Source organism: Pseudopodoces humilis, chromosome 1 (assembly GCF_049639895.1).
Source record: "Pseudopodoces humilis isolate 2021_Gansu_Grassland_sample_001 chromosome 1, ASM4963989v1, whole genome shotgun sequence".
In the NCBI taxonomy this organism is placed as follows: domain Eukaryota; kingdom Metazoa; phylum Chordata; class Aves; order Passeriformes; family Paridae; genus Pseudopodoces; species Pseudopodoces humilis.
The window spans coordinates 151,551,164-151,569,124 of NC_142200.1; the positions used below are offsets into that span (position 1 = coordinate 151,551,164).

The 17,961-nt window shown below is 64.1% G+C and overlaps 1 protein-coding gene and 1 long non-coding RNA gene across 5 annotated transcripts; one reads left to right on the top strand and one right to left on the bottom strand.

Annotated features, from left to right (window-relative positions):
* The first annotated feature begins 2,777 nt into the window (after positions 1–2,777).
* Positions 2,778–10,596, top strand: CSPG5 (chondroitin sulfate proteoglycan 5). 4 transcript variants are annotated; one of them, XM_088066970.1, is made up of 6 exons: positions 2,778–2,861; positions 4,514–4,935; positions 5,014–5,759; positions 6,792–6,980; positions 7,858–7,930; positions 9,587–10,589. In XM_088066970.1, the coding sequence occupies exons 1-6, from the start codon at positions 2,798–2,800 to the stop codon at positions 9,749–9,751; spliced, it is 1,659 nt and encodes a 552-aa protein (XP_087923096.1). In that variant the 5' UTR covers positions 2,778–2,797; the 3' UTR covers positions 9,752–10,589. The 4 variants fall into 4 exon arrangements, with proteins under 4 accessions (XP_087923096.1, XP_005532183.2, XP_087923083.1 ...); XM_005532126.2 differs by having other exon boundaries at positions 4,514–5,759; positions 9,587–10,592; XM_088066957.1 differs by lacking the exon at positions 2,778–2,861 and adding an exon at positions 3,373–3,830 and having other exon boundaries at positions 4,514–5,759; positions 9,587–10,596.
* On the bottom strand, positions 10,062–15,314 carry LOC148185278 (uncharacterized). The gene is made up of 2 exons (XR_015774541.1): positions 12,545–15,314; positions 10,062–10,700 (listed from the first exon to the last, which is right to left on the bottom strand). It is a non-coding gene; the product is annotated as an uncharacterized LOC148185278 (long non-coding RNA).
* Positions 15,315–17,961: the final 2,647 nt, after the last annotated feature.

Here is a 17,961-nt window from a genome sequence, read left to right on the forward strand (position 1 = left end):
ATCCCACCTGCCCCCATCCCATTCCCAATCCCAAATCCCACCTGCCCCCATCCCATTCCCAATCCCAAATCCCACCTGCCCCCATCCCATTCCCAATCCCAAATCCCACCTGCCCCCATCCCATTCCCAATCCCGGATCCCACCTGGCCCCATCCCATTCCCAATCCCGGATCCCACCTGGCCCCATCCCATTCCCAATCCCGGATCCCACCTGCTCCCATCCCATTCCCAATCCCAAATCCCACCTGCCCCCATCCCATTCCCAATCCCAAATCCCACCTGCTCCCATCCCATTCCCAATCCCGGATCCCACCTGCTCCCATCCCATTCCCAATCCCGGATCCCACCCTTCCCTCGGCCTCCCGCTGCCCTGCAGGTCCCTGCCGCCGGGACCCCTCATCCCATGGGATCCCGATGTCCCTTCCCGACCCTTTTCCCGCTGTCACGGCCGTGTCCCCCCGTCCATCCTGGCGGCCCCTCGGGCCGGTCCCCTTGGAAACGCATCCAGGGCCGGAAGCCTGGGGAATACTAAACAGGTGCAGCCCCTTCAATCCCCCTCGGAGAGGGACAGAGAGGGGCTTGTTCCCGGCACGGAGCCCGGCCAGGACAGGGGACAGGGGGATGGGGGGACGGGGGACAGGGGACAGGGGGATTGGGGAGAGGGGATAGGGGGAGAGGGGATGGGGGACAGGGGGACAGGAGGGAGAGGGGGATGGGGGAGAGGGGGAGAGTGGAACAGGGGACAGGGGGACAGGGGGAGAGGTGGCAGGGGGACAGGGGACAGGGGGACAGGGGACCCCCATTCCCGGCATTCCCCACACACACACGGCCCGTGGGAGCGGGGGGACACCGGGGGGGGTGGGGGGCACTGAAAGGGGTCCCCAGGGACCCCCCGGCTCTGCCCCGAGCATCCTGAGCTGGAGTGGGGTGAGGGGTACGGGATGTCTGATGTGGGACACCCGCCGTGGGATGGGGGATTTGGGATATGGGATGGGAGATTTGGGATGGGAGATTTGGGATATGGGATGGGAGATTTGGGATCTGAGATGGGAGATTTGGGATGGGAGATTTGGGATATGGGATGGGAGATTTGGGGTCTGAGATGGGAGATTTGGGATGGGAGATTTGGGATATGGGATGGGAGATTTGGGATCTGAGATGAGAGATTTGGGATGGGAGATTTGGGATGCAGGATTTGTGATGCAGGATATGGAATGCAGGATTTGTGATGCAGGATGCCCGGTGCAGGATTTGGATGTGGGATGCCCGGTGTGGGATGTGGAGCAGGATGACAGACACGTTCCTGCGCTGCAGGTGGAGGTGTCCAAGGACACGCGGTGACCTTGGCAAGGCTCGGCCGGGCGGGAGCCGCAGGGGAATGAGGTGTCCATGGAGCCGGCGGTGCGGGGACAGCGAGCGGCTCCGAGCTGAGGAGGTGTCCCGGGGTGTCCCGGGGTGTCCCCCGGGCGCTGCCCCCGCACCGCCAGCACCACCCTGCCGAGCTGGGGGCTGGGGGTCCCCGGGTGGTCACTGCGAGGCCGGGCAGGTCCGTTCTCCTCTCCTGGATCTTCCCCGGCTGCCTCTGGGGCTGGAGCGGCCTCGTGTCCGCACCCTGCCCCATTGCTGCCCCATTGCTGCCCCGTCCCTGCCCCATCCCTGCCCCATCGCTGCCCCACTGCTGTCCCATCCCTGCCCCACTGCTGCCCCACTGCTGCCCCGTCCCTGCCCCATCCCTGCCCCATCGCTGCCCCACTGCTGCCCCATCGCTGCCCCATCGCTGCCCCACTGCTGTCCCACTGCTGTCCTGCTGCTGCCCCACTGCTGCCCCGTCCCTGCCCCATCCCTGCCCCATCGCTGCCCCACTGCTGTCCCATCCCTGCCCCATCGCTGCCCCACTGCTGTCCCACTGCTGTCCTGCTGCTGCCCCACTGCTGCCCCGTCCCTGCCCCATCCCTGCCCATCGGTTTCAGCCAGCCCGAGCTGCCCGCGGGCACAGAGGCCGTGGCAGCAGCTGCACCGCTCTGGCACAGTGGGGAACAAGGGGGGTCCAGCCCGACACGGGGGTCTCTGCCGGGGGGGGCCGAGCGGTCACAGCCCCGCCCTGGGCCGGAGCCCCCGGAGTGGGGAGTGGGTGCGGGGTGGGGTCCCCCCGCAGCAGCGGAGGATGCGGGAGGGGATCCGGGTGCTGGTGCAGGGAAGGGTCCCCGCCCCATGCAGGAGCGGTTTGGGGGCTCAGGGAGGGACCCGGCTGAGAGAACCGCTCCCCCCGCTGCCGGGGGATGCCGGGATGTGTCCCCCGGTGTCCCCCCAGGGACAGCGGTGCCAGGATGTGCCCTCCGTGTCCCCTGCCCCAGGGATGCCGGTGCCGGGATGTGTCCCCCGGTGTCCCTCGGCGAGGATGCTGGGGGCTTCCGGGGGGCGTCCCCCCGATGCTGGGAGTGCTGAAATGTGTCCCCCCAGAGGATACCCGTGCTGGGGCTGTGTTTCCCTCGGTGCCGGGGGGTGTCGGGATGTGTCCCCCTCCGGGGATGCCGATGCCGGGGGGGTACCGGGGTGTGTCCTCCCCCATGGCGAGGGTCTCGGCGTGCGCCCCCCGGCGCTGCCCGCGGGGTGCCGGGGGGGTGCCGGGCCCGTGCCCGGGGCCGCCGCCGCGTCCGCGGTCCCGCCCCCCCCCCCCGGCCCGGCCCCGCGCCTCGGCGCGGCCCCGCCCGGCTCGGCGCGGCCCGCCGGGGGCGGGGCGGGCGGACCCGCTGCCGGTGCCGGCCCCGTGGCGGAGCCGGGGCCCCTCCATGCCGCCATGGCCCCCCGCGCCCCCCGCGCCCCCCGCGCCCTGGCCCTGCTGCTGGCGATCGGCGCCCTCGGTGCGTACCGGGACCGGGGACACTCGGGATGGGCACGGGGGGGGGCGGATCCCGGGGCGGGGGGGGATCCCCGGGTGGGGAGGGGGGGGGGCGGGGGGCCGGGCGGGGGCTGCGGGCCGGGGGGGATCCCCTTACCGGGGCTGGATCCCCTTACCGGGGCTGGATCCCCTTACCGGGGCTGGGTCCCTCTTACCGGGGCTGGGTCCCTCTTACCGGGGCTGGGTCCCTCTTACCGGGGCTGGGTCCCCCTTACCGGGGCTGGGTCCCTCTTACCGGGGCTGGGTCCCTCTTACCGGGGCTGGGTCCCCCTTACCGGGGCTGGGTCCCGTTGCCGGGGGCTGCAGCCCCGGGGGAAGGTGGATCCCCCTGGGCGGGGGGGGGATGGCATTGATCCTGTTGCCGGGGGCTGGATCCCCTTTTTACGGGGGGGCATCTGCAGGAGCCGGGGAAGGGCTGGATCTCCTTGCAGGGCGGGCGGGATCCCCTTGGCGGGGCCGGAGCCCTTGCGTGGGGCTGGATCCCCTTGGAGGAAGGGCGGGATCCCCTTGCCGGGGCCGGAGCCCTTGCGTGGGGCTGGATCCCCTCGCAGGGCGGGCGGGATCCCCTTGCCGGGGCCGGATCCCTTGCGGCAGGGGCTGGATCCCCGCGTGTGTAGGGGGAGCATCTGCAGGAGCCAGGGGAGGGCTGGAGCCCCTTGCAGGAGGGACCGGATTCCCTTGCAGGGGCTGGATCCTCCTGGGATTATGGGGTGCACTTGCGGGAACAGGAGGGGGTTGGATTCCATGGCAGGGGCAGTTGGATATCCTTGGAAAGGGGCTGGATACCCTTGCAGGGAGCTGGATCCTGTTGCAGGGGCTGGATCCCCTTGCAGGGGCGGGATCCGGTTCTGTGTCCGGGGTGCTCGAAGCGGAGGAGGGCCGGAGCCGCTCGCAGGGGGCCGGATCCCGGTGTGGGGAGGGCTGGATCCCGGTGTGTGTCTGGATGGGGATGCGGGAGGCAGAGAGGGCTGATCCCCTCGGAAGGGGCTGGATTCCATTGCGGAGGGGGCTGATCCCGCCGCAGGGGCTGGATCTCCTTGTGTGTAGTGGCTGAATCCGCAGCGCTCACAGGGGGCTGGATCCCCTCGCAGAACGAGACGGGGAGGGGGGCGGGGGCTGGATCCCATTCCAGGGGGCTGGATCCCATTCCAGGGAGCTGGATCCCGGTGTGTGTGCAGAATCACAAGAGCCACAGAAGGGCTGGGTCTACTTGGGGGGGGGCGGACCCCCTTATGGGGAGCTGATTTCTTTGGGGGAGGGCCGGCTCCCCTTGCAGTGGGGGCTGGACCCATTTTGGATAGGACGGGACCCCCTCGCAGGGGGATGGATCCCCTTGAAGGGCAGCCGAGGGGGCAGGGCCGGGGGCAGCTTGGGATGAGGGGGGGGGCGTCACAGAGTCGGGTGTGGGGGCACCCGCAGGGCTGGGGGATTCTGTGGGGTTCACCCCATCAGTCCCCGGGAGAGGCTCAAGCATTCGGGGTGCAGCCCCCCCTGCCCCCCCAGTTCCCTTTGGTGGTGCTGGCGGGGACCTGTTGGACCCCCCGAGGCTGCCAGGTCCTCCCAGGGGTGCGGGGGTACCTCTGACACCTCTTTCTCTCCTTGCCCCCCCCCCAGCATCCGCCTGGCCCCCCCAGAACTCCAGCGTTGGCGAGGGGAGAGCCTGGGAGGGCTCGTTGGAGAGCAGCCCCCCGAAATGGGACCTGGCGAGTGGAGACCCCCCGGGGGGACCCAGCAACAGCACAAGCGCCGGGGGGGCCGCGGCAGGAGCGCAGCTGGAGCCCCCCGGGGGCGGCACGGCCACCACGGAGCCATCGGCCGTGCCCGAGGGGTGCCCGGGCTGCGCCGGGGAGGGCGAGGCCAGCGCCGTGCCCCCCCGAGCCGTGACCTGGCCCGGGGACGGGGGCACGGTGCCGGTGGCCCTCGGCAGCCCCGAGGAGCCGGGGAGCGGTGATCGGCCCACTCCGGCCTCCCCGCCCGTCCCGGGGGGCTTCGGGGGGCTGCCGGCCGCCCTGCCGAGCCCCCCCGGGCCCCAGCTCGCCACCGGCTCCGCCGAATCCGACCTGCTGCCGGCGGCCGGGGGCTCGGCCGCGCCGCGGACCCCCGTGCTGGGCCAGCCCAGCCCCGTGGCCGCCGCCGGGGGGGACTCGGGGGGTCCCCCCGAGCTGTGGGCGGCCGCCTCCAGCCCGGCCCCGGCGCAAGGGGCCCGCGGCTGGACCGACCTGACGTGGCTGCAGGAGCCCATCACCGCCGCCACGGGCCCGGCCGAGCCCCCGGGGGAGCGGACGGGCTCCGAGATCATCGACGTCGATTATTACGACCTGTTCGAGGGGGGCGAGGGACCGGGGGGCTTTCCCGGGGGCGGCCGGGGGGCGGCCGGCCCGGCCCGCCGGAGGGAGCCCGAGGGGGCGGCCACGCCCTGGGCCCTCCACGAGCTCTACGATGACTTCACGCCCTTCGACGACGCCGATTTCTACCCCACCACCTCCTTCTACGCCGACGGCGACGACGAGGACGAGCTGGAGGACGAGGAGGAAGAGGAGGAGGAGGAAGACGGGGGGCTGGAGGACGAGAACGGCTTTCGGCCGCCCGCCTCGGCCGTGCCCGGCCCGCAGGAGCCTCGGCCCACCGGGCACCGCCCCGCGGCCCCGCCGCCGCCGCCCGGGCTGGCCGGGGTGTCCGGGGGCAGCCCCACGGCCTGGCCGCGGCCCGGGGAGCGGGGCCCGGCCGAGAACGGCTCCGAGTGCCGGAGCGGCTACGTGCGGCACAACAGCTCCTGCCGCTCCCTCTGCGACCTCGTGCCCAGCTACTGCCACAACGGCGGCCAGTGCTACCTGGTGGAGAGCCACGGGGCCTTCTGCCGGTAAGCGCCGGGCCCCGGCGGGCTGCGGGTGTGGGGGCTCGACTGCGCTGGGGTCACCATCCCCTGTACCCCATCCCAGGCTCTCCATCCCCTGCACCCCATCCCAGGGCTCACCATCCCCTGTATCCCATCCCCTGTACCCCATCCCGTGGCTCTCCATCCCCTGTACCCCATCCCAGGCTCTCCATCCCCTGTACCCCATCCCAGGCTCTCCATCCCCTGTACCCCATCCCAGGGTTCTCCATCCCCTGTATGTCCCTGGGCTCTCCATCCCCCCTGTACCCCATCCCTGGGCTCTGCACCACCCATGCACCCCATTCCCAGTGTTTCCATCTTCTGCAACCCATTGCTGCCATCTCCATCCCTTTCACCCCATTCCTAGCCTGTCCAAGCCCAAGTACCTCATTCCTTGGCTCTCCATTCCCTCCACCCCACCCTTGGGCTCTCCATGCTCCTGGCCTGGCATTGTCTTTCCATCCATTGTGTGCCCCACTCCCCATCTCCGTGCACCCCATCCTTGGACTCTCCATCCTCCATGAACCTCATTCCCCCGCTCTCCATTCTCTCTACTCCATCCCTGGGCTGACACCCCGTTCCCAGCTTTCCATCCGAGCCTTTCCGTGCCCTGGGCGCCCCATTCCCGGGCTGTCCGTGCCCTCCAGCCCCACGGGGCCGGGATGCGGAGGGGTTTTCCCTTTTCCCTGCCCCCCGAGCGGCGGCTGCCCGGGAATTAGGTCAGGGCAGCGCAGCCGAGGCTGCGGGGTGGCCGCGCTAATCGGCCCCGGCAGATTGAGCCCGGGAGGCGATGCCGGCTGCGCCGCACGCACCGGGATGTGCCCTGCGGCTGGCACCGAGCCCTCTGCTCCCCCGGTGTCCCCATCCCATCGGTGTCACCCCCCTCAAACACCCGGAATCCCCCCAGGTGTAAACACCACGTCCCCCGAGGATGCTCCGCGGGGCTGGGGTCACGTTTTGGGGCTGGGGGGACGCGTTTTGGGGCTGGGGGATCCCTCTGACCGCGTGTCCCGACAGGTGCAACACGCAGGACTACACGTGGCACAAGGGTACGCGCTGCGAGTCCATCGTCACCGATTTCCAGGTGATGTGCGTGGCCGTGGGCTCGGCCGCGCTCGTGGTGCTGCTGCTCTTCATGCTCACCGTGTTCTTCGCCAAGAAGCTCTACCTGCTCAAGACGGAGAACAGCAAACTGCGCAAGACCAAGTGAGTGACCGGGACAGCCCGAGCGGCCCTGCCCTCGCCGGTGCCAGCCCGACATTTCGGCGTCACCGGGACCCCCGGTGCCGCTGCTGGGAAAAGCTGCCGGGGGCTGGAGATGTGGATGTGGCTCCACGGTTAATCCCTTAAAGCTGCTCCTGACTGGCACCAGTTAATCTGCTCCGCTGGGAGCTGGGGACACCGGCTGGGCCGCCATCGGGGCTGGGGACAGGGCTGGGGGGGTGACAGGGAAGGGTTTGGGGTCAGCCCCCAGCCCCAGCCACGGCTGCCCAGCTCCTGGAGCAGGGAGGAGGGAGCCTTCCCAGCCCGCTCCCTAATGAGCTGTTAATTAGTGTTTGGAAATGCCAAGTGTAATTAGCAGGGAAGCTCCGTGCCAGCTCCCTGGTCTCCCTCTCCAGCCCTGCTCCGGGCTGCCCTTCCCAGAGCCCAGCTACCCTCAAAACCCCAGAGCTGGGGGCAACGAGCCCCCCCAAAATGTCACACTGGGCTCGTTCAGCCCCAGCTCAATCCCTGGGGACATTTCGTCCCCAAACCTCCCGAGTTCAGGACATTTAAGCCCCTAGACCTCCATCCCTGGGTATATTAAGCCCCCAAGCCGCCCAGACTCGGAGGCATTAGCTCCCCAGATCCTCGGAGCTGGGGGTATAAAACCCCAATCCCCCAGAGCAGGGAAGATTTATCCCTCCAAAGCCCTTCGATCTGGGGGTGTTTAGCCCAGACTTCCCTCCCTGGGGACATTTACCCCGCCCCAGACCTCCAGTGCTGGGACCAGTTCCCCCCCCATAAAGCAGGGTCACCCCGAAACGTGGGCGGGGGCTGCGTGGGGGGGTCCTGCCCTCAGCCCTGCTCTCCTGACCTGCAGATACCGCACCCCGTCCGAGCTGCACAACGACAACTTCTCCCTCTCCACCATCGCCGAGGGCTCCCACCCAAACGTAAGGAGCTGTGTGGCACCATCCCCTCTGTCCCGCTCTCTGTCCCATCCTTGTCCCTCTGTCCGGTAACCTCTGTCCCCTCCATGACCCCAGCGCTACCCTCCTGTCCCCATCCTGCCGTGGTCACACCTCTGTCCCCTCGCCGCTGGGTCCGCAGTGACCTAAACCGGACCTAGGCCAGGCAGAGGCTCAGTGTCACCCCCGTGTCCCTTCCCCGTCCCCTCCTGTCTGTGTGGCTCCCCGGGGAGCCAGCAGCCCGAGTTCCCTTTGGCTCCGTGTGCGGGTGGCAGGGCCGGGGTGGCCGTGCCGGGATTTTCAGGGAGGGACGGCCGATGCTCCCTGGCTGTGGCATCGCCGGGCAGGAGCAGCGGGTGACGCCGGGGATGACACGCTCCGGGATGCTGCCGTGCTTGGGATGCGCCCACCGGCATCCCCCGGGCTGCCCTTCCAACCTCCCGTCTTTGGCCTCGGAACAGAGAGAAGCGAAGGGCTTTGCGGAGCCGGAGGAGGAGCGTAGGTCCCTTTAGCCTTTCCCTATCCATGGCCGCTGTTTTCCGTCTTCCGACCGCCTTTAGCAGCCGTAACCGCCCGGGCAGGAGGCTCCGGGGCCGGCTCCCTCCCCGCTGCCGAGAGGACGAAGCTCGGGATGAGCTCGGTGCCGCTCCCCGGGCTCTGACACATCCCTCGTCCCCTCCGGATGGGGAGGGTTGGGCACGCGGTGCCTGGGACGCAGCGCTCCGAGGATGAGGAGGGGTCAGCAGGGTCAAACACCCCTGGAAAGGGGTTTCTGGGGAAATCCCACAGCGGTGGAGCCAATGGCACCAGCTCCGGACCGGCCGGACGTCACCGCCCGGGAGGTGGAGAATCCTGTCCCCGTGTGACTCCGGCCCTCGGGTGTCCCCGTCCCGCTCTCCGTGCGGCACCGGGAGCAGCAGGGCCCGGAGGCTGCGGGACACAGCCGGGAGGATGCTCCAGCGGGGGGAAGGTCGGGAAGAGGCGTGCCCGGCTTTGCCAGCGGCGCGGGGGCACCGGCTGTACGCTGAGGAACCGCAATAAACCCAACCCCTCTGGCCTCCTGCCAACGCCGCCGGGAGTGCCTGATTGCCGCGGGGAGCAGGAGATGCGCCGGGAGGGGAGAGAAACCGGGCGGGGTGGCCGGGGGACTGTGCCTGAGGCTGGCACGGCTCGGGAGGATGGCACGGGTTAGAGGACGGCACGGCTCGGGAGGATGGCACGGTTCTGGAGGATGGCACGGGTTAGAGGCTGGCATGGCTGGCACAGCTCGGGAGGATGGCACGGGGTAGAGGCTGGCACAGTCTGGGAGGATGGCACGGCTCGGGTGACTGGCACGGGTTACAGGCTGGCACCGTTCGGGAGGATGGCACGGGTTACAGGCTGGCACGGGTTAGAGGCCGGCACGGTTCGGGAGGCTGGCACGGCTCGGGAAGCGGCACTTTGGGAGCCGCAGCACCCCGAGGTGGGGAGGCTGTGCTGGGGGACAGCGTCACCTCCATGGGGTCGGACCCTGTCCCGGCACCGCCGTCCCCCCGTGCCGCCATCCGCCCTGGGGGGGACATTTGTCCCCTCCAGTGGCTCTTGCAAGGGGTCGGTGGCACATCCGTGCCCTCCCTGCCCTGACCGCGGTCTCTCCCGCAGGACGATCCCAGCGCTCCCCACAAGCTGCAGGACTCGCTGAAATCCTGCCTGAAGGACGAGGAGCCGTTCAGCATCCACAACTCCACGTCGCCCAAGCACGACGGGGGCAAAGGGGAGCAGCAGGACCCGGGGGAGCTCAACTGCCTCCAGAACAACCTGACGTGAGCGGCGGGGCCGGGGGCGCTGGGGCCGGGAGCCCCCCGCCCCACAGCCTCCTCCTCCCCCGCCGTGTCCCTTCCCGCTCCGTGGCATGCTTTGGTGTGTTTTGTACAGAGGAAAACAAAAATTCCAGTCATAATTCGGCCGTGTCGTGGGGGTGTTTGGTTCGTGCTCCGTGTTTCTCGCTTGGGTTCGTTCCGCGCTGTGATTTCTAAACCTTTGCCGTTCCGCAACTGACTTTTTTTGTACTTTTGCCCCACTTTTTTTGAAATACAGGTAAAAACAACAAAAAAGGAGGAAAAAAAATAATAAGATCTTGAAATAAATAAACTTTTTTTTTTTTTTTTTTAAAAGTTAAGCCTCTTGCCGGTGCCTGCGATCTCCTGACACGGACATTCATGTCTCCCTGCAGGGATTTGGTCCCTGCTTCCACAGGGTCCCACCTGAGCATCACCTGGGGGTGGTGGGTGCTCCCTTGTCACCCTCTCCAGGCACCTTCCTGCCAGGCCAGGGGTGCAGCACACCCTGGACACGCTGGGGAGCAGATGGGACAGCCGGGGATGGCTGGTGGAGGTGCCTGGGCTGCTCCAGGGTTTGCTCCATCCCCATCCCCGTCCCCACCATGTGTCCTCCCGAGCAGCGAGGTGACACCTCACAGCCACCCGTGCTCCGACAATCTCCTGCGAGGGAGCTGCCCAGGATGGGATTTGGGGTGAAATGCCCCAGGGGTGTCACCCCCAGCCCCCAGTTTCCCTCTGAGTGGAGGAGAAGCGGTGCCACTGTGGCAAGGCCAGGCTGGCGCTGTCGCCATCCCCCGGGACTGAGCACGGGGCAGGGATCTCCCCCCAGGGACCCCCAGCACTCCCCTCCCCTCCGGCCGCGGCTCCGTCTCGCTTCCAGCAGGAACCGATTTCTTCTGGAGATGGATTCATCCACCAGCCGACCCTCCGGGTTCCTTGGGAGAGAGGACGTGAGGCCATTAATCAGCACTCGGTATTGAGTGTGCGGCACGCCGGGGATGCAGCCGGAGCTCTCCTGGGACAGGTGGGAGCCAAAGGCGCGTGGATCGGATGTTCCCGGTGCGTCCTGTGAGCCGCTGAATAATTCATTCGTTCTCGGGGAGATTAAAAAGCGAGGAGTGGTGGTGAGGGCCAGGCGGAGCGAGAGGCTCAGCGCCACCCGCGGGGTTTGGTTTTCGCCATCCCCTTCCAGCACGGAGCTCCAGGACAGGTAACACCGGGATAAAGCAGCGGGAAGGTGGGCACAGCAGTAACGAGGGTGGGACGGGGGCAGAGGGACGTGCTGGTGGAGCCTGGCGGGGCAGAGAGGAGATGCTGATGGAAAGGGGGATGTGCTGGCATGGGCAGAGGCTGGACACGAGCTCCCGTGGGACGGGGAGGGAGGGAAAGGGAGCTGGAGAGGGACGAGCATCGCTGTGACCGGAGAGGATCCGCGCTCGTGTGTGAGGAGCAGGAATGGCTGTGGAAGGACAGGGGTGTTAGAGGGGATTGGGAATTTGGGAATCCCAGAATGATGCAGCAGAGCAGAGGACAGAAGGGACGGAAGGGACGGAAGGGATGGAAGGGATGCAGGGTGCGGTGGGGCAGCCAAGGACTGAGTCCAGCCAGGGCTGAGTGGTGGGATCTGGAAACCGTCTGCTCCTCACCGGGATCCTCCCTCACGGTGCCTGTGGAGCTGTCCAGCCGGACACTGCCCGGGACAGACAGAGAGACATCGGCCATGGTGGCACCGTGGGGTGAGGCTGGAACATCGTGCACAGTGACACCAGGGAGGTGAGGGTGACACGGCACAGCCGCTCCATCCCAGCACAGCCCAACCCCCGTGGGTGGTGTCACTGTGCAGGTGAGGCTGGCACAGCCCAACCCCCGTGGGTGGTGTCACTGTGCAGGTGAGGCTGGCACAGCCCATCCCCTGTGGGTGGTGTCACTGTGCAGGTGAGGCTGGCACAGCCCATCCCCTGTGGGTGGTGTCACTGTGCAGGTGAGGCTGGCACAGCCCATCCCCTGTGGGTGGTGTCACTGTGCAGGTGAGGCTGGCACAGCCCATCCCCTGTGCAGTGTCACCGTGCAGGTGAGGCTGGCACAGCCCATCCCCTGTGCAGTGTCACTGTGCAGGTGAGGCTGGCACAGCCCATCCCCTGTGCAGTGTCACTGTGCAGGTGAGGCTGGCACAGCCCATCCCCTGTGCAGTGTCACTGTGCAGGTGAGGCTGGCACAGCCCATCCCCTGTGCAGTGTCACTGTGCAGGTGAGGCTGGCACAGCCCATCCCCTGTGCAGTGTCACCGTGGAGCTGAAGGTGACATGGCACAGCCCCTCAGCCCTGGCACAGCCCCTCAGCCCTGGCACAGCCCCTCATCCTGGACGTGCCGTGGCTCCACGCAGAGGTGCTCACCTTGCAGTGGTGCCCACATTCCCTCCCCACCCATTTTTATCCCTTCCAAGAAGCCCAGCATGGCTGGGACGGGCAGTGTGGGACCGTCCCCTCTCCACAGCGGCTCCTGGGTGCAGGCCCTGTCTCGGAGCTGTGGGGGATGAGTCCTGAGCCACAGAGGAGCCTTGGATTCGGGAGCCACCCTCAGCTGCAGCCGCTCAGCCCCAAGGGCTGTAGGGACTCACTGGGATCCAGGCCAGAACTGGCTCACAAGGATTTAAGCAGGTTTTGGGGTGCTCCTGCTCAGGCACAGGGTGGGAGGCTGGGGGATTTGTCCCCCTGCTCTGGGGTGTTGCTGTGACCCCATCACTCCCCTGGCTGTTCCCACTCCATCATTCCCCACTCACCTTCCCGGAGCGCTCCTGTTCCCCACGGGAAGGCCCAGCCTCCGCTCCCGCTGCCATCAGCCCCTCCGGCTCTGGGGTCCCTCCGCTTCCCCAGGGGGATCCCATCCCCTGGGCCCCCCCAGAGGAGGGAGGAGCGTGGTTTGCAGGGATGGACGGGGTTATCCGAGGGCTCCATCAGCGCGGCTCGGACGCAGGAGAGGGCGAGGAGCCGGCACCGCGCTCCGAGCCCATTTCACGGGCCCTGAGGAGGAATTTGCCTCCCAGCCAGCAAAGCAACACACGGGCTTTATTCCCAGGCCTAATCAGTGGGATGCAGAGAGGCCAGAGAGCTATTAAATTTCAATGCTTGGTTGGTTTGCTGCGAGGGGAGGTGGCCCATTGTGGCCAGCGAGGGCTGGCACGGGATGCGGGAAGGGAACTGGCATCGGCAGTGGGCCTGTCCTCCTCTCTCTGCCACCCTCTTTTCTCTCACAGACACATAACAGGATTAGAGCCACGACCCCGAGACAAGGAGCTTTTCTTCCCTTGACAAGCTCCGGCTGCCTGAAACAAAATATCCGGAGTCAGGATTCATTGGGTGAGTCCTGATTCACCAAACGAGGCCCAATTCACCAGCCCAGGGTCCCCATGCACAGAGCAAGAGCCCACCTTCATCAGCCAGGAGCCCACCTTCATCAGCCAGGAGCCCACCTTCATCAGCCAGGAGCCCACCTTCATCAGCCAGGAGCCCACCTTCATCAGCCAGGAGCCCACTTTCATCAGCCAGGAGCCCACCTTCATCAGCCAGGAGCCCACATTCATGGTCTGAGCCCACCTTCATCAGCCAGGAGCCCACATTCATGGTCTGAGCCCAAATTCCTGGTCTGAGCCCACCTTCATGCTCTGAGCCCACATTCATGCTCTGAGTCCACATTCAGCAGCTGAAGGTCCTGATCAGTGGCTGAGTCCTGATTCCACGGCCAAAAGTCCCAACTCACCAAGCAAACCTTGATTCACCGGCCCAGTGTCGCGATCCAGCGGCCGAGCGCTGCTCAGGAGCAGGAAGGGCTGGAGAAGGAGGTGGAGGCAGCTCAGGGGTTCCTGTCAGCCCCCACACACCCCAAACTCTGCTCAAAACCTTCGCTGCTGCTCCTTTGGGATTCCAGGTTGGTTTGTCCCTCCCTGAGTGCCAGGAGTTGGCAGTGCCATGTCTGTCCCTTGTCCCCTTCTGGACACCTCTGGGGACACTTCCTTGCCTGAGGGCTGGCCCCACAGCCTTTCCCTCGGAGGAATATTTGGAGGATGAGGCAGGCTGTGTCCCTTCCCTTGCTTGGTGCTTCTGTCCCATCCTCCACCACGGCACAGCCTGGCTCCGTTCATCCACGGCTCCATCCTGGATGGATCCCACCCCTGCTGTCCCACCTCCAGCTCCCAGGGCAAGGAGGCTCAGGCTTGAGGAACCATTCCCAAGTCCTGGACCATCCCTGGGAGCAGCTCTGCTCCAGGGACCATCCCTGGGAGTGCTGTGTGGTGAATGCTGGATGCTTCCCAGTGAGCTTTGGGAGGGGACGTGTCCTGCAGGTCACTGTGGGAGCTCCTGGGAGCACCTCTGGTGACACCCCGGTGTTCCCACCAGCGCTGGGCTTTCTCCTGGCCGGGAGGAGCCCCAGACTGGTATTTGTGGAGCCAGCAGGATCCCAGTGGTTAGTGCTGGGAAATACCAATTACCCCATTGCCTGGAACAGGGAGCGATTCCAGTATTAAACTGACTCGGCGTTGGATTGAAAGAGATGAGAAAAGCAAAATCCTTTTAACTTCGTGGACTGGAAAATGCCCAGTGTGGGAACGAGGAGCTGGGACGGCTCCTCCTCGTCACTGCTGCCACTGGGCAAACTGGTGCCACTGGGACAGGGACAGAGCCAGCAGCAGAGACTGGTTTGGAACAGAAAAGCGGGAGGAAAGCTGGCCAAGGCTGAGCATGGAGCGGCCAAGCTCACACCCCTCATGCAGGGATGTGGGAGAAAAGGGAAAAATAAAGACGAGGGACGCCGAGACGTTCGGAGAAGTGAGAAGCAGGATCTGGTGGGAGGAAGGTTTAAAAGTGAAAGGAGTTAAGGAAACTGGCGGGACTTCAAAGGAACGCTGCAAGCAGCACACACAGGAGCCATCCCAATAGGAAATGTAGCAGGAACCAGGCTGGCTGCATCACAAGCTCCTCACTGACCTCAGGCACGAGAAAAAAGGTTTATGGGAAGTGGGAACTAGGACAGATTACTAAGGACAGCTACGAGGGGAGCATAAGCATGTGGGGAGACATCAGAAAGGCCAAATTGAGATGGAAATAGGGAGGAATCATTAAGGAGAAGAAGAAAAGGCTCCATCAGCAGGAGGAGAATGAGCAAGGGAGCGTTGGTCTGGACCCAGGGAAGGAGGAAGGCGGCTGGCAAAGGAGGCTGGGAATTCAACGGGATCACTGGCTTGTTTTTAAACCTTTTAAATCCCCCAGCCTTCAGAGGGGCCAAGGGCCAGCAGATGCCCACCACAATAATGAGGTGCTGTGCTGCCACCGAGAGAGAGAGCGGCGACTGCAGAAATGGGAACATTAAACAGCACACCCAGACTGCTTCCAACTCTCAGAACCTCACCCTGGGCTGCTCAGAAAACCAGGGAAAAGCACCTGAGAGACGTTTGTAAAAACCAGTGAAAAGCACCTGACAGATGTTTGGTAGAACCAGTGAAAAGCACCTGAGAGATGTTTGGTAAAAACCTGAGAGATGTTTGGTAGAATCAGTGAAAGGCACCTGAGAGATGTTTGGTAGAAACCTGAGAGATGTTTGGTAAAAACCTGAGAGATGTTTGGTAAAAACCTCAGAGATGTTTGGTAGAACCAGTGAAAGGCACCTCAGAGATGTTTGGTAGAACCAGTGAAAGGCACCTGAGAGATGTTTGGTAGAACCAGTGAAAAGCACCTGAGAGATGTTTGGTAGAAACCTGAGAGATGTTTGGTAAAAACCTGAGAGATGTTTGGTAGAACCAGTGAAAGGCACCTGAGAGATGTTTGGTAGCACAAGGGCTGGCTGAGCATTTACAGGAGCTGGTTCAGTTTGGGGCACGTCATGCAAGGAAAGATGGAAGCCCCAGGAGGAGAGGCAAGAAGAGGGATCCAGGAAGGAGTGGTGGGGAGAACTGGAGACCCAGGGAGACACAAGAACTCCAGAGCTCCCTACCAGGAGGAGCAGGCAGGAAGGGTCGGGCTCTGCTCCCAGGGAACAGGGACAGGACAAGGGAGAACAGCCTCAGCTTGGTTCAGGGTGGATATTCAGAAAATCCCACCAAGGAAGAGCTGCCCAGCCCTGGCACGGCTGCTCAGAGAAGGATCCCTGGAAGTGCCCAAGGACAGCTTGGATGGGGCTTGGAGCACCCTGGGATAATGGAAGGTGTCCCTGGAATGGGATGAACTTTAAGGTCCCTTCCCACCCAACCCACTCCAGAACTCAGCAATTCAATCTGTGCGTTAAAGGAATGTGGAGCCATCCTGCAGGAGCACCCAGGAGTCTCCATCACCTTTTGCTGGGAGCTACAAAAATGCGGCGTGAAAACGCAGCTCTGGTGTCAGAGCTGAGAATCTCACATGGAGGCAAGAGACGGCAGATGGGACAATCTGGTGGGCTGAGGAGCACGGAGGAGCAGTGAGACAACACTGGCTGCCACGGCAGACAAGACCAGTCAAACTCGCTGGGGTTTTGTGGGAAAAGGGGAGATTTCAGGAAGGACTCGGGAGGAAATGCAGAGATTCTCTTTGTAGCTTCCAAACTGCAGCTGTGTGTGGGGATCCAGGGCTGGGATCCAGGGCTGGGGGAGAAGGGGATCTCTGGAGGCTTCTCTTGTCCTCAGGATGCTGAATGCTGCACCTGGGATGGGTGGGAGGAGGAGAGGGAAGGGAAAAAGGAGCTGTGGGGGAGCTCTGTGAGCAAGAGCTGGGAGGGGGAGATGGAAGGGCTGCAAAGCCTGGCCAGAGGGGACAGGGGAAAAGCAGGATGGGGCAAAATGAGGAGAAGGGAGTGAGGAGAGTGAGGGGTGAGGAGGCACAGAGGATCTGGCAGAGGGCAGTGGCTTTAGGGAGCCCAACACCGGGATCTGGAGGGATCTGGAGGGATCTGGGAGAGGGGACAGTGCTTTCCTGGCTGGCTTTGATCCCACTTGGCTCTCAGCCATCGTCAGGACCTCACTGGTTCCTTGCCAAGACAACTCACTGCCAGATTCCTGCTGGATTCAGCACCTTCCCCAGGGATTCCCCAGCCTGGAGATCCCTCACGGAGATCCAGTGGCATTTTGCTTCTAAATGACGAAGTGAATTTTAAAGGTGAGCTGAAAACTGAACCCAATCTGGTTTGTTTTCCTCCCTGCTTTAGGAAGGCAGCGAGCTGTTCTCCACAGCCACGAGCAGTGACGGATAAAGGCAGCCAGGGATGCCTGGGTGACACGGGGATATGGAGGGGGATAAAGGGGGGCTGGCAAGAAACGCTGGCCGAGCCTTTCTGGGAACAGGTTGGACAAACATCTGCCAGGGAAGGTTGAAGCTGAGCGGATTTTGCTGGCGGCAGGTGTTGCTTCATCTGAGCGACCTCTCCGGCTCCCTCCGGCCTCCTGCTCGGTGATCCTGCTTTCCTTCCATCAGAAATGTCAGCTCAGCTCTTCCCTCCCTCTGCCAAAGCAGCTTTAGCAGCTCAGTCCTCATTTATCAGCTCAGTCCTCGTCATCTTTTCCAACATTTTCACCAGAGATACATTTGTTTATACGGATACAAGCAAGCAAAGATTAAGATTTAAAATGGGGGAAAAGAAATATAAATTTCCTCTATTTTTCTTGTGTTTTCCAGTTGTATCAGTCTCCCATGAAATCTTCCAGCACAAGGAATACCCCGAGGTGAGAATAACTCCGTCCTGAAGATCTGGCCTCAGGCAAAGAGTAGAATGATGAGGTAGAGGAGGGAGACAGGAGCGGATGCTGTTCTGTGGTTTTGGAGTCTTTTAAAGGCAGCTCAGGTGTCCTGGCCATTTTACCACGCCCTCAGGATCTAAATCCACATTTATTTTCCTTGTCCCATCCTTTGTGCTTTGTCTGCAGCCCAACCCAAATTATTCCACGATCTGCAGCCTCGGAACCACAGACCGGAATGTTTGGAAATACCTGGAGGATTTGGCTGTGAGGATTTTCTCAACCCTGCCAAGCTAAAGGAGAGGGGAAGGTGCAAAAGAGACTGCTGTTCCCTGGGTTTTCCTAGAGAAAAGGGCTCTGGGAAGGGACGAGGGCTGGAGACAGCGGGAACATCCCTGCCTGTCCCACCGGACCCGGCTCCCGGGCAGGGACCTCTCGCCTCAGCAATTCTTTTCAAACTCTGGCTCTTGCATTTCTTCAGAGAAATTCAGCACCTGGTT